Source organism: Denticeps clupeoides, unplaced genomic scaffold, assembly GCF_900700375.1.
Source record: "Denticeps clupeoides unplaced genomic scaffold, fDenClu1.1, whole genome shotgun sequence".
In the NCBI taxonomy this organism is placed as follows: Eukaryota; Metazoa; Chordata; class Actinopteri; order Clupeiformes; family Denticipitidae; genus Denticeps; species Denticeps clupeoides.
Window position 1 is genome coordinate 1 of NW_021630101.1, and position 16,266 is coordinate 16,266.

Sequence of the window (16,266 nt, forward strand, 5' to 3'; positions counted from 1 at the left end):
AAACTCTTTAACAGTGACGACCGAGCGCAGCTCGCAGAAGATCCTTTCTGCGTGTTGTCAGGAGGATGTGAAGCTACTGATAACTGAATATTTCTGGGGTAGTTCAAAGGCAAAATGTACATTTAACATTTACATTCTTACCTTTAATTACAACAATTCCAATGTGAAAACACTCGTTTTATTGGAAATCTAATGTGGAAATCACATGTCAGTCCCATGCATTTTTTCAGAGCGACTTACAAGCAGCAGTTCCAGGGACAGTCCCCCCCTGGAGACACTCAAGGATAAGTGTCCAGCTCAGGGACACGATGGTAGTGAGTGGGGTTCGAACCTGGTTCTTAGGCGAGGGTGTTATCCACTAGGCTACTAGCACCGCATGCAGTGGACCAACCAAATCAAATCCATACCATAGTGACGGATTGATAAAGAACAAATGACAAGCTTGCATTGAGGTCACATGAAAATGTAATATGCTACAAAATAAGCTGTAAGCTGTGTTGAGCCCTCTTATTCAGCCAATCGGATCCTTCGATAAGCCAACGCTCATGCTGCATGCTTGTAATGCAGAATACCGATTCGGAACATGCTGCTCCTCGATATAATAATCCGTTTCACCAGGGGGAAGGAACATTTAAATAACTCCGAGAAAACATCTGGAAGAATCCAACGTGGCATCGTCCAGGTCACATGTAGGAGGACTCGCTCTGTGACAGCACGTCCTCTTTACCCTCCTCCTGATGAAGGGGCTGTCCTCCATCGGTCAGTCCATTTGTCTCGATCCCTGAGTCCACCTCCTCCCCTGGCTGCCCCTCCTCTTCCTTCATCTCGTTCTCTTCAGCCTGCGCAAAACCACTATACTGGTTGTGGAGGATGTCGTCATGGATACCAGGGTCGTCATGGTTTCCCCACTGAGACCAAACCAACAGGTGAAATGACACAAAATTCAAAGAAATGTCAAATCTAATCAACCGAATAAATAATGTTGGTATTTCAGGGCGAGAAGAGATTCACCTCATCATCTGGTAAAATAATTTTCCGACTCCCTGTAAACAGTAAAAACATATATTCAGATTTCTCACATTTGAAGTCAATTTTTAATGAATTCTTTAAATTCACAATGAAACTAAGGGCTGTGTGGTTCTGGTGCTATAAAAAAGTAGCGCGTGGGGCGTGGTCATTAATGTCACATTCACTAGTTCCCCTACGAGGACGCTTGAATTAAGGCGCCTGATAACCTGGGGCAGTGGTGGTCTAGTGGTTAAGGAAGCGGCCCCGTAATAAGAAGGTTGCCGGTTTGAATCCCAATTCGAAGGTGTGTATGGGGACGGTTAAGGAAGCGGCCCCATAATCAGAAGGTTGCCGGTTCGAATCCTGATCCGCCAAGGTGCCACTGAGGAGCCACCGAGCAAAGCACCGTCCCCACACACTGCTCCCCGGGTGCCTGTCATGGCTGCCCACTGCTCACCAAGAGTGATGGGTTAAATGCAGAGGAGAAATTTCACTGTGTGCACCGTGTGCTGCACAAGTGGCAATCACTTCACTTTACTTTTTTACTTTGTTGGTGCTGGTAGTGGGCGTGGTCACATTTGTGCACAAGGTTTAGTACGAGTGTAGAGGACGGAGGGAAATGGAGGAGAAAGGGGAGGAGATGGGCCCTGCGCTGCACCTGGGCGTGTCAGGAGGGACTTTACATCATCCAGAATGACGAAGTAGGGTGTGTGAGAGCTGTCAATCATGTCTGCAGGTGTCTACCATCATGTCTACCTCTTATCTTTCTACATATCAGTACCAGCACCAGGACGAAGAGCGCAGCAACGGCAGCGATGACTGCACACAATGTTCCAACATGCTCAGCCTTGGAGCCTGGAAGAAATAATAATAAAAAACCTTGATGTTAATGTCATACTTTGTGTGTAAGGAGTCTTATGGTCCCAGCAGCCATGAGAAATATAAACCATCTTCTGCTGTAGCTTCTGTTCAACTGCAGACCAGCAGTCGTGGTCCAGAGACACCCGGACGTCATCCTGCACGGTTCTGCTTTTTTATATTACCAGCTTTCAGGGAAGTCATGCGGCCACGTAGCACGGTATACTGCACACCGAACCCTCAACTCACTACCACGGCGTTTACTCACGGGTGGTAGTAGCCTAGCGGGTAACACACTCACCTGTGAACCAGAACCAGAAGACCCAGGTTCAAATCCCACTTACTACCATTGTGTCCCTGAGCAAGACACTTAACCCTGAGTGTCTCCAGGGGGGGACTGTCCCTGTAACTACTGATTTACCAGACGCCCTGGATAAGGGCGTCTGGTAAATGCTGTAAATGTAAATGAACTCACCCCTACACACGTTATCTGACGACGTGCTGCCCGGCTTTTCCTCGATTTCACACCTGGAGATGAATAAAACAGAATAACAAAATTCAAAGCAATGATTTCGAATGGGAATGGATGTTTACTCATATTCTATTTACAAATGGCTGCATCCACTAAAAAGACATAGGGCCAGAACTGCCTGCAGATGCAGCGATGGAGCCGTAAATGGGAACAGACATCTGACAATTCCCAAGTGCACCAGGAACGTGACTGGCTGCTTGTTCTGCACAGCACTTACCTGGTCCATGGCCGGCACCTGCTCTCGTACGAAGACGCGTTGGAGAAAGTTCCATGAGGACAAGGTTTGCACTCCGTGTCTGACGTCTCTGTGGCTTTAGGTGGAAATTGAACGTTGCATCAGCCAATGAGTCTCAAACATGCAAATATGGATTTTAGCCATTTGTACAATAAAAATACATCTACAACCTGCAATATAATCAGGCCATGATTGTGAGCTTTTACCACGAATCAAATAAATCGAGTTTTTTTCCCCACATTAAATTAAAATGTTGGCACTTTTTCTATTTCGTTCTCCATTTACACTGGACACATTACATTACCTTTTAATTTGCAATAAAGCATGCATACTATGATCCACATTTAAACACATACACTGACATTCTAGCATACTGCCTAGTATGGGCCTTGGTGCTGTTCATCTCCAGAAACTAGGATGGAAGTAAAACAGACGTGAGCTCTGTACCGTTTCTGGACACCTCATAGCCAGGGCCGCAGACGGTGTCCTTGTTACAGGAGGTGCAGGATTCGCTGGAGCAGTGGTAGCCCTTCAAGCACTTGCAAGGGCTGAAGATCTTCGTGGTTCGAGGCAGCACCGGCTCCAAATGCACGTCTGGGTTAATAAAAATCCACAGTTTTTAAATCTTCCACTCAATTTTAACCATTGTTAAAATTGTGAAGTCCCTCCTGCTGGGAACTTCCCTTTCACACCCCCGTGTATTGAACGTTTGATCGTTCTGAAAAGCGATCCAGTTTGGTTGAATGATTTCTGAAAAAAGATCCCCCCAAAATTTTGATGTATGAGGATTTTATGGCAGATTTTGGTGCGTGCTGTACATTTTGGCCATGATGGTACTTGACACCACATAGAAAATACTAATGCGCTCAAATCAATTTTTGACACGTCCATTACCACCATTGCCTCGTCCCCCTATTATTTTTATATGTAAAATAATGAACTTTTGATTATTTATTTTTTTAAAAAACAATCTATGATTCAAATGGTTTAATCGGTTTAAATTGTGAAAATAATTTAATGTTGGTTCATTTTGAAAAGGGCTCAAGATTAATTAAGCGACTCGTGAAAAATCCCCAAGAAATATTGATGTATGAGGATTTTATGGCATTTTTGGCCACATCACTCATCAACATGGGTGGTGGGAGAGAAGCCCTGGAAGGCCCTGGAAGGCCCTGGAAGGCCCTGAAGGCCTGGTCTAGATGTTCCTCCAGGGTGTGAAGGACTCACTGGGGTCACAGCTGGGCTGCCGGCGGCAGCGCGTCTCCTTGGTGAACCCGGCTTGATATTCGTCCTCTTCGCAGTCTTTGCAGTAAGGGTCTCTACAGATGGCCGAGTCGGTCATCCTGGTCCCTGCGGTGATAAAGGTCCCGAGTGAAACTGGTTCCGATCGATGGATCGGTGGACTGACTGAAGGTGCATGAGTCCTCACCAGGTCCACACATGTTGCAGCACTCTCCATCCTTCAGATACTCGGTCTGGGTGTCGCAGGAGTCCACGCAGGAGGGCAGAGCCTGACAGGGCACGAAATGGAAAGTGAAAGTAACTCGTAATAACGTGTAAGCGGCTTTATTTACCAGACGGTGTACGGGAAGGGCTCGATAACGCCGTATAACGTGGACGTGTGTTCGAGGTGAGAGTTTGTACGATGTTTAAAGCTGCGAGCAGAACACGATTTCGCTGGGAAGACGACAACTGCGCGGAGATGAACAACAACAACAACAACAAAAAAAAGCCGATAAAAAGCGAGGAAGAAAGCTCACCAAGAGAACGAATACGAGGAGCTTCATCGTTCCTGGCGTGACTGTCCAGCACGTCCTGCTGCTGCTGCTGAGCATGGTGAGGAGGAGGATGAGGATGAAGATGAAGATGGGCGGTGGGGGAATTTCGCGGCGGCCACGTGACTCGGAACTCTCCTAGAATTCCAGAAAGCACCGTAAGAAAAGTCCACTGACGACAGAGCATGAGCGATGTTGCTTTTAAATAAACTTCTCCGAATGTAATTGGTCAATTTTCGTTTTGTTTTGTTGCACAAATTATTAAATTGTCAAATCACTTAATTGGCGAAATATAGTCTGTGATGAACTTCTTAGTTTAAAGGCAGCAAAAATGCCTCCTGAATATTTTTATAACCCTCATGGTGTTGGGATGTGAGCCTCATGTCTGTGATTATGTTCAGGATACGGAATCCCGACTCGAACCTTGTGCTTGTGGAGTGTACATCTCCACTTGGCGAATTAGTGACTTTAATTGGCTCATAGGTGTGTGTGTGTGTGTGTGTGTGTGTGTATCCGTTGTTGTCCCTGGCTGGTGGAACAACCTGCCCTCCTCCATACGACTAGCCGAGACTACCACCACTTTTAAGAAGCAGGTGAAAACCCTCTTATTCAAAAAGTACTTCAGACAAATCTAACACTTACACACGCACGTGCGTACACATTGCACAAAACAATACAAAAATATATATATAGATTATATATTTTTCTTTGTCTAGCACTTAACAATCTCCGAGCATGCTCTTTGCTGACAAGTTGGGCCTTATCGGGGCTCTTAGTTTTGTAAACTCAAAATTCTATAGAAATCGAACGAGAATTGCTGGTGTTTTCCTCCTGTAAGTAGCTTTGGATAAAAGCGTCTGCTAAATAAAGTAAAGTAAAGTAAAGTAAAGTGTGTGTGTGTGTGTGTGATGCCACACAGAAAGTGGCAGAATAGCTTCCAAGGCCACAACAGATATTTAACCGTAAGAACGTTCAGTGAAACGTTCCGTCTTTTCAGTTTGACCTGGCATTCTTTATAATATTTTATATGCTCTTATAGGGTGCTGTATTGGAATTAAGTGACTGGTAAGGTATTAAACTTGAGTGAGAGTCTTTATGATGCTTGTGAAATGAATTAAATGTGATCTAAATCTATGAATACAGTTACCCTGGAGCAAGTGTTAAGCGTGATAGTAAGTGATTTGAGTTTCAAGATTCTGGTTTTGAACCTGTGGCCTTCTGCTCGTCTTAGTAAAATATGTTACCCACTAGGCTACAAACACCATTTCCTGGTGTGTTTCTTCCTTCCTTATTCTGTCACACGTGTTAAATTTACTCAGCTGCACAAAAAAGCAGATTCCAGGCCGGGAATTCCCAGGAACACTTTCAGAACATGTACAAAAACAAATGGTGGTTACGCTACAGAACCTTTACTTTCTATAAAACAACATGGAACAAAGTATATGCACAACAAAAAAGTAGAAGCTATTTAAGAGTTTATATGCCTTGATATGTGATAATGCTACTACATTTATCAGATGTCCTTATCAAGAGCACCTTACAGTCAGTAGTTACAGGGACAGTCCCCCCCTGGAGACACTCAGGATTAAGTGTCTTGCTCAGGGACACGATGGGAGAAAGTTGGGATTTGAACCTGGGTCTTCTGGTTCATAGGTGAGTGTATTACCACCCAGTCTTGAGTTCAGGGGACTAAAATCAGCAAAATCATGTAAATTTTAACCAGGATATCGTTATTAAAGTAGCAAACTGCAGAATCTGACACCTGCTGGTCAGTGTGGGAACTGCAGTTTCGATCCCTGCTGATCAGTGTGGGAACTGCAGCTTCAGACACCTGCTAGTCAGTCAGGGAACTGCAGCTTATGACACCTGCTGGTTAGTGTGGGAACTGCAGCTTCAGACACCTGCTAGTCAGTCAGGGAACTGCAGCTTATGACACCTGCTGGTTAGTGTGGGAACTGCAGCTTATGACACCTGCTGGTCAGCGTGGGAACTGCAGGTTCGTAACATTGTGTTTTTTGCACTTCAACACGACACAGATGTGTTTAGACCGTCTCTTCAGCTGCATTTAACATAACCCGCTTGCTTCATTCCTCGTCTGGAATCATGCACAGGTGGGGAAACGGAGGATGAGAAAGTCCGTGTGGACATACTGGTAAACCAGGCAATGGACTCATGATTTGCTATACAGACTTTGTGAGTGTCTGTATCTGTTCTTTGATTGTTAAAATTGACTTATTGTGGACATGATTAAAGTCTGGATGTTTATCATCTAAACTTTGATGATGCTACTTTTAAAATGATGTGTGCAGAAATGACCTTTTTTTGCTCGGCTCATCCAGATGACCTTTGTGTACTTCCTCATGTATGAGCTGTTGAACCAGCATCGCATGTTCGAACCAAAGTGCCTTAATGACTTCCCAAACCTAAAGGGCTTACTGGACCAATTCGAGGGTAGATATCGTCACTGAGACCACAAAGACAAGCACATTTGGGGCGGCAATGAATGTAAAGACCCTCGTTTGCAGATCAGAATTCTTGATTAAAAGTGCTGATAATCCGTCTCCGTGTTTGGTTTGGTGGTGGGGGAGGTCTTGAGATCTATCTGTTATGTTCACAGCGCTGTGAACATTTGACATTAAAGAAAAATAACCTTGCAATTGGGAGGTTTTGAATTTGATGCTTCAGGAAAAGACAGTTTTATGTCTTTTGGATTTTGCATCAGAAAAAAGATTTTCCGTGAAAGGTCAGCAACAATGTTTAGGTAGGTGGTACGTGAGAAAGTAGCATCTACATAAATGCAGGACCAAAGGTTTCTCAGCAGAACATTGGCTGAAGAACCATACCTTATTTCTGTAATGCACCATGTTGACATGGATGAGAACACATCAGGCCGTTCACATGAGTTTTATAATAAAAAAAATCAAGGTTAATATGGTTTGTTTTAAGTGATCTGAGTTCTTTAATATGGTCAAATCATTTAAATGTTGAGTTCTATAATAAAGCAAACGGAAATGTTCTATAATAAAGTAAACAGGTTCTTTAATAAAGCCAAATAAGGTATTCTGTGTTGAAGTCAGTGTTCTTTGCATTTAAACAGTATTTATATAAACCAAAGATTATGAAAGAGTGCACAAGAAACTATGAATGCTTTGAAAAGACACGACCAAATCCTGGAGTCCGAGCTGAAAAACGAAAATCTCAGCACCAAACGTCATATAGAGATGATGAAGCTCAAAGATACAGTGATAATGAAAATGGCAGAGGAACGGAACAAAGAATGTGAAACAATTTTTAATACAAAATGTGATTCCAACTCGCCCAAAGCTCAGCTGGAAAAGGTGCCATCAGAGAAGATTCCATTACGTAAGAAAATGAAAAGATTTTTTACTAACGGACATAAGCCTGATTCAAACTTGCTCAAACCTCAGACTGAAAAGGCGCCATCAAAGTAGATTCCATTACGTAAGAAAATGAAAAGATTTTTTACTAACGGAATCGAAAAGTTTGTCAGTGGAATTGACCCAGGAGTCACATATTGTTTCTGGGCGAGTCCATTTACAGTATTTGAAGCTTATAATAAACAATCATGATAAAATGGTATTTCTTTAAGTGATCTGGGTTCTTTAAGAAAGCCAAATAAAGTATTCTCTGTTGAAATCAATTAAACAGTATTATATATAAGCCAAAAAACAATGAGCAGTTTGAATTAGAAAAAAATTAATCCAATGAAAATGGAATATATTGATATATTTGCAGGTATTGACCTGTACAACTTGATTACCTATTTGATTTTCATTTGTGTAGAAATGAAACATATAATCCTGATCAGAAAATTAAGTGATGAAAATCGACAATACGCTGAGAAGCTATCTGAAATACAAATGGAACAGATACAGTCCAAAAAGATCATTACGGCACTGGAGGAACGTCTAGTGTGGGAGACACGATGGACCACAGCGTTCGAGTTGGAAATAAGGAGAGACTTTGAATGCATTCAACAAGTAATCAGAAGGAATGCAGCCCTTCAAGCTGAACGTGAGGAAAAGAGTGAGAGTGTGCATGGAAATATGAATACATTGAATAAATACAACAATCCTGAGGTCAGAGCTGCAAAACGAATAACTCAGAAAGAGAATAGAAACCATTGTGCTAGAAGTGGAGGTAAAAGCATATAAAATACGAAAAATGAAAATGGCAGAGAAACATGACAGGGAACGTGAAACAATTTTTATTACAAATAAAAATTTTGATTCAAACTCGACCAGACCAGAGACTAGAGCTGTAGAGATAGAGATTAATGTATCTCTATACATTAATAATGAAAACGGTAGAGGAACGTGACAAAGAACGTGAAACAATTTTTATTACAAAGTGTGATTCAAACTCTCCCGGATCTCAGAGAGAAAAGGTGCCATCAGAGAAGATTCGGTTTGGTAAGAAAATAAGATTTTTTACTAAAGGAATCAAAAGGTTTCAGAGCAGAATTGATCGAAGAACAACATCTTCTTCCTCTAATGCACCATGTTGACATGGATGAAAACACATCAGGTCGTTCACATGAGTTTTATAATAAAGAATCATGGTAAATACGGTTTGTCTTTAAGGGATCCGAGTTCTTTAATATGGTCAAATCATCTAATCGTTCTTTAGTAAAATAAACTGAACGGATCTGGGCTCTTTAATAAAGCCAAATAAAGTATTCTGTGTTGAAATAAGTGTTATTTGCATTAAACAGTAGTTATATAAACCAAAATCAATGAGCGGTTTTGAGTAAGTAAAAATTAATCAGATGAGGATGGAAAATATTGATTTATTTGCAGGTATTGACCTGTACAACTTCATTACCTATTTGATTTTCATTTGTGTAGCAATCACACATATAAGGGCAGAGTTCCTGATCAGAAAATTAAGTGATGAAAATCGACAACATATTGAGAGGCTATCTGATATACAAATGGAACAGATACGGGACAAATGGAACATTACGGAATTGGAGGAACGACTAGCGAGTGAGAGACAATGGAGCACAGCGTTAAAATAGAAAAAAAGGAGGGTCATTGACTGCATTATACAAGCATACAGAAGGAATGCAGACCTTCAAGCTGAACGTGAGGAAAAGAGCGAGAGTGTGCAGGAAAACATGAATACACCGGATAAACACGACAATCCTGAGGTCAGAGCTGAAAATTGAAAAACTCAGAAAGAGCATAGAAACCATCGTGCTAGAAGAGGAAGTAAAAAACATAAAATACGAAACAATCGTCATGTAGAGATGATGACGTGCATAGATGCAGTCAAAATGAAAATGGCAGAGAAAAGGGAAAATGAAAAGATTTTTTACTAAAGGAGATAAGTGTGATTCAAACTCGCCCCAAGACGGCAACAGAGAAGATTCAATTAGATTAGAAAATGAACAATTTTTTAAAATAAAGGATTAAAATCAAAAGGATTCCCAGCACAATTGATCGAAGAACCACACCTTCTTTCTGTAATGATCCCTGTAGACATGGATGAAAATTCACATCAGGCCGTCCACATGAGGTTTATAATAAAGAAATGTTGAGTTCTTTAATAAAGTAAATGGAAATGAGCTGGGTTCTTTAATAAAGCAAAATAAGGTATTCTGTGTTGAAATAAGTGTTCTTTGCATTTAAACAGTAGTTATATAAACCAAAATCAATGACCGGTTTGAGTAAGTAAAAATTAATCAGATGAGAATGGAAAATATTGAGATATTTGCAGGTATTGACCGGTACAGCTTGATTATCTATTTGATTTTCATTTGTGTAGCAATCAGACATATAAGGGCAGAGTTCCTGATCAGAAAATTAAGTGATGAGAAGCGACAATATGTTGGGAAGTTATGTGAAATACTAACGGAAAAGATACAGTCCAAAAAGAAGATTGCGGAACTGGAGGAACAACTAGCGTAGGAAAGACAATGGACCACAGCATTTAGATTGGGAATAAGTAGAGATATTTAATTCATTAAAAAAGCATACAGAAGGAATTCAGCCATTAAACCTGAAGGTGAGGAAAAGAGCGAGAGTGTGCAGGAAAACATGAATACACTGGATAAACACGACAATCCTGAGGTCAGAGCTGAAAATTGAAAAACTCAGAAAGAGCATAGAAACCATCGTGCTAGAAGAGGAAGTAAAAAACATAAAATACGAAACAAACGTCATGTAGAGATGATGACGTGCATAGATGCAGTCAAAATGAAAATGGCAGAGAAACATGACAGAGAACGTGGAACAATATTTATTACAAATAAACCCCCCCCCCCAAAAAAGATTGGTTTGAATAAGTAAAATTGAATCAGATGAAAATGGAAAATATTGATATACTTGCAGGTATTGTTGTACAACTTGGTTACCTATTTGATTTTCATTTGTGTAGCAATGAGACATATAAGGACAGAGTTCCTGATCAGAAAATTAAGTGATGAAAATGGACAACATATTGAGAGGCTATCTGATATACAAATGGAACAGATACAGGCCAAAAAGAAGATTGCGGAACTGGAGGAACAACTAGCGTAAGAAAGACAATGGACCAGAGGATTTAGATTGGGAATAAGTAGAGACACAAGTAGAGACTGGCAGCCGCTCAGTCATTGATTGACATGCGTCATTGAGACTCGGCTCCACTCTACTTTCCACGAAGTTAGACTGTTTCTGCCGTTATCGCATCCTCTCTCCTGAACTCCTTCCTCTCGTCCTGTCCCGTACTATATTTGTACCCTAACCCTAAGTCAGAGGGAACTTACCTGCGTCCTTGTGTCCCACCGCAATGAGGTTCCTCGTCTCCTCCTACATGTGCTCACGTGACATAATGAATGAGTCCACTGTGAATCCCTCTGATTTCAATGCTTTATGTGATCGGGTAGCGTGCCAGGAAAACATCATTGAATGAGTGTCTGTCGCAGGAGGTTCTCCACCTGAGGCAGCGTTAACATGGTGTCCACTGTGCACCGTGAGCATGAAGCGGCGAATGCGGCGCAGGGTCTTCTCCCCTATTATGAAGGACTGGCCCCACGAATCCGCAGCTCCCACTCCAAGCATGCACCGGACTCCCCAACCTCTCACCACCTCGTACGACCACCACTCCTCCAGACAATCGGGCGGAACCCGTGCATCTTGGACGGACCCCTCACCCATCAGGAGAAACAGCGGCGTTTTTTCTTCATAAGACTTCCTTCTCACCAACGTTATTTATAAACATCGAAAAGCGAACAAATCTGATGAACATGGAAAATTAAGACATAATTTTTGGGTGGTTCAGATTGATAAGCGATTTGTTTTTCTTCTTCATAGTAGTCTGTTAAACAAAGGAATGGATACATAAAAAATACATGAAAAATAAAAAACGGGAAAATGTCAAGAAATTACCCATATTGTAAATGGATAAATGTGAAGCACTAAACATGGAAACGAATATTGATCTTGAATGAAAACCCGAAGAGGCAATCAAAATTATCATAGAACTTCAGGTTGCAAGAGACTAAGACTAAGCAACGGAAAATGCGAATGAATTAGTAAAACACGGCAGAATCCAGAGTCAGAGCTGAAAAACGCACTGGGAAAGAATACGGAAATCAAGGATACATAAGTACAAGAGAGCAAGGCTCTAGAAGAAGCGCAAAATAGAAGAACGTGAAGAAGAACGCAAACTGATTCTTATTGCAGAGGTTTCAATTAGGTAAGAAAATGTCTGTATCATTCTGAACACACCAGCTAGGAAAGTAGAATCACGCCAGCTTCGTCATAGGCGCCTGGACAAGGACACCAGAATGTTTTGTGTACGCTTGTTTGGAATAAATCTTCGCCTTGTACATCACCAAGGTTTAAAGTGAGATACGGTTGTTTTCTGACTGTTCCATGACCAAAGGTGAAACACGTGGAGTGTACACATTTCTTACCTCTACACTCCCTCCTTTTGATCATTTTAATGATCACCACTATAGGCACAAAATGTATATGACCTAAACGTAAGGTGAGGAGTACATAATTACATAATAACACAAAAATCAAAGAATAATAATGATAACTAGAAGCCAAAATTCCAGGGGAAATTTTGATGGGTCTGTCCGGGCATTGGTCACAGCAGCGGGCATGGAATTTGTAAAATGGGGCTTCTTTACTGTGGTAAGTTTTATTTTACAAATCCGTTGTTTCTTTACGTTTGACGGTCTTCGCGTGGCGGTCTTTAACGTTCTTTAATGTTCTTTTTTGCCATTCTCAGCACAATAATAAATGGTCTGTCTTCCTGACAGACCCAATAATAAAAAACGAAAATATGGCAAGCAGGAAAAGAATGCAAAATAATGAAAACAATTTAAAAAAAACAAAGCAATAAAGATATAGAATTATTATAATTATTGGAAATAAGACATCATTGTCATCAGGGGTCTGTTGGGGTTCTGTTGGGAATAGAGAAGGTGAGGAACTTTTAAATCTAACGCGGTATCAAGAATCCTGACTAACAATGCTCTAAGACAGGGGATGCAACAGAACCCACAGAGAATTAAAACAAAGGGGAATACAGCAAGGGCCGTGCAAATGGAGACGGATAGATTTTTATATTTGCCAAACATATTTTAGTGTTTTGATAAGTTGAATCAGGGGTATCAAACCAAAAAAAAAGATCTTTCAGCTAAACGAGAGTGAACATAGAAAAAAGAGACTTCCGATGCAGCTACGGGAAAAATAGATACAGGCAGATTATGTATGCACAATACCCAATGCACAATACCAACATGGAACAAAACATGTTAAATTGTTACTTCGGCATCAAAAACAGGTTTAGGTCCTACATAGTGGTGAACAATTAATCTAATCGCAATCGTAATGTGCGATTACATGAATGCAAAAAGCTGCGATTTAAATTATTAGTACATGGATTGAATCAGCAACATATTCATTCTCTTAAAGTTTGCGAGCTGACTGAAGTCTCACTTCAGTCGAATGTGACGTGTTTGGTCACATGACTTTCGATTCTGTTCAATGGAGACCTCAGATTCGTGACTCACATAGACATATGTGCATCGTACGTCAACGTCGCCATCATATTGCTCTGCTGTGGAGTGAAGCATATACATGTCTATGGAGAGAAGTGCATAAAAATGCCTCACTCTTGTGCTGTTTGGGGCTGTACAAACCGCTGTACGCTCCAAACCAGATCCCGGGGGATTACATTTCATAGGTAAGGCTGGACAATTGTTTTGAATATATTTGGCCATTATAAAATCCCGTTTTATAAATCTTAACCTTAGCTAAGCTAGGCTAAACTAGCGAAGCTATGCATTCCTGAGTTCAAGTCAGCCTCCAAACAACGTTTTTGGTTAAACGTAAGCACTATAATACGGGATTTTATAATGGCCAAATATAATCAAACCAGTTGTTTAGCCTTACCAGGGTTTGTCGTTCGACAGTAATGTAAAGAGTTTTTTGTGATTATTTAATTTTGTAGAATATTGTATTTTGAAAGCACTGGGCATTTCAAGTTGTTGTAAGTACTTTGTATGTTTCACTTTGAAATTAAACATTTCACTATTAGTAATTTGTATGCGACTTTTCATTGATATACAAGCAAGTGCCCTTTATCATATCGCAATCGCAATATATTGATCTCAATAATTGCAATATGTCTTTTTTCCCCAAATCTTGCAGCCCTAGTCCTACAGGTGAAAGGAAGATACCAAGAAGAGCAAAAAGAATCACAAGGTTATAAGTCATATGACAAGTAAAATTCAGTTCAGGTGGAGTGGGAGCCACCTTCAACAATGGTGAGGTTCCAAACATACTGTCAGGATTGGCTTCAGGTGATCACGACAGCTGAAGCCAATTCTGACCGCCTATAAAACACAGTAATTCGGCATTTTCGTGAACTTGACTTGGCGACGGTGTATGTGTATGTATTTTGAATTCTGGCAATCGCCACACGCCTCTCAGGGACCAACCATATATGCGAAAAGGGTGCCAGGGGCGAGGTTGATCCATGATGAGTTGCACGGGTTGGAGGGCTTTCTGGTGGCACTGGAACCCTCTTACAGTGGGACGTGTGGATCCACGTGGCTCTGTCTGCGATTTTGACTACTGTGTGAGTTGTCAGCAGGGTCCTGAAGTGTCCCGTTTAGCGTTGATGGTTGGGGCAAAGTCTCCTGGCTAGAATTGATGGAGTTGGATCTCGAATAGTTGTGGAAGGGCAGCAACAACTGGGAATGAATATCTGGGCATCACAGAATGCATACCCAATGCAAGAAGAACCATCAAGTAGGCGGAAAGCTGATCCATCCACAAAGAGAACAAAAATCAGGATAATCAAGTGGACTTTCAAGAGGTCAGGCCTAGTGTCAAAGAAAGTTCAGATATACAATTCCCCTTCGTGTTCTGTGAAGGGTCACTAGGTTAAGAGAGTTGAATGACCTTCGTGCTGCTAGAGCTGCCCGCAGATCATCTGTCCTTATCCTACTTGATCTATCTGCTGCCTTCGACACAGTTAAGCATGAAATTCTTCTCACCACACTCTCAGATTTACAGGAACCGTACGAAACTGGTTTACCTCTTATCTTCACGACAGGTCTTTCAAGGTATCATGGGGAGGTGAGAAATCTGTCCTCTCTAGGGTAACCACAGGGGTTCCACAAGGCTCTGTCCTTGGCCCCCTTCAATTCTCAATATACACTTGCTCACTTGGTCAAATCATCTGTCTTTCCCACCAGAAGATACCACTATAGCTGTCACGACTACGGACTTACGGGGGAAGGAAGCGCAGAGGTCTGACATGTTGGGAAGGGTTTTATTTATAAACAAACAATAAACTCAAAGAAACAATGGCGCGGTGGCCAAAAACAGTTTAACATAAATCAAGAACTGAAACAAACCCGTAGGCGTGTGGCGATTGCCAGAACTCAAAACACATAAAACTAAACCATGTCAAGTTCGTGCAGAGAGTTCACGAAAATGCCAGAGACCCAGAAAGGGCGGAAACTTCCGACATTTATGGGGCGTCAGGATTTGAGTCAGGTGTGGAGCCCAGCTGCAGGCAATCCTGACAGAGCCCCCCCTCCAAGGGCTACGTCCTCGGAGCCCCAACAGTACCATCAGTGGAGGCGGCGGGGCGGACGGCGGCAACCACAGGGCTCCTGCCCTGCTGTATCCTCCCCTTGGAGGACCCGGTCCCTCGGGCTGGCTCCCCGGCGTGGTCAGGCGTGGCGGCCCCGGTCCCTCGGGCTGGCTCCCCGGCGTGGTCAGGCGTGGCGGCCCCGGTCCCTCGGGCTGGCTCCCCGGCGTGGTCAGGCGTGGCGGCCCCGGTCCCTCGGGCTGGCTCCCCGGCGTGGTCAGGCGTGGCGGCCCCGGTCCCTCGGCCTGGCTCCCCGGCGTGGTCAGGCGTGGCGGCCCCGGTCCCTCGGCCTGGCTCCCCGGCGTGGTCCCGCTTGGCGGCCCCGGACCCTCGGCCTGGCTCCCCGGCGTGGTCCCGCTTGGCGGCCCCGGACTCTCGTACCTGCACACAATAATCAGGGCCGATCCATCTGGGTATGTGTGGGCCCTGTCTCCACACGTCCCCTCTGACACTTCTTGTGTCACCCCCTGCACCGCGCAGGGAGATTGTCCCAGAGCCTCCGGCGACTGTTCCAGGCACCCCAGGCTGGTGCCTTCTGGGACTATGCAGCCCCTCTCGCTGCACGGCCCTGGTGCCAAGGGGTGGGCATTGCCAGACCATCCGGCTAGCCCCTTCTGCGTCCGTTGGGACAAGCAGGCCCTCTTCCTGTCTGTCCCAGCTGGGTCCTCATGCCTACCCGGGGGCTCTATGGCGCTCCACCCCTCTGGAGGCAGACGCAGGCCCATGCCTGG

General features: G+C 43.0%; 1 protein-coding gene across 1 annotated transcript; it reads right to left on the reverse strand.

Annotated features, from left to right (window-relative positions):
• Positions 1–121: 121 nt before the first annotated feature.
• On the reverse strand, positions 122–4,471 carry cd40 (CD40 molecule, TNF receptor superfamily member 5). Its single transcript, XM_028969039.1, has 9 exons — positions 4,394–4,471; positions 4,063–4,144; positions 3,861–3,983; positions 3,081–3,227; positions 2,616–2,709; positions 2,342–2,394; positions 1,765–1,863; positions 1,012–1,043; positions 122–908 (listed from the first exon to the last, which is right to left on the reverse strand). The coding sequence occupies exons 1-9, from the start codon at positions 4,466–4,468 to the stop codon at positions 684–686; spliced, it is 930 nt and encodes a 309-aa protein (XP_028824872.1). The 5' UTR covers positions 4,469–4,471; the 3' UTR covers positions 122–683.
• Between the last annotated feature and the right edge of the window lie 11,795 nt (positions 4,472–16,266).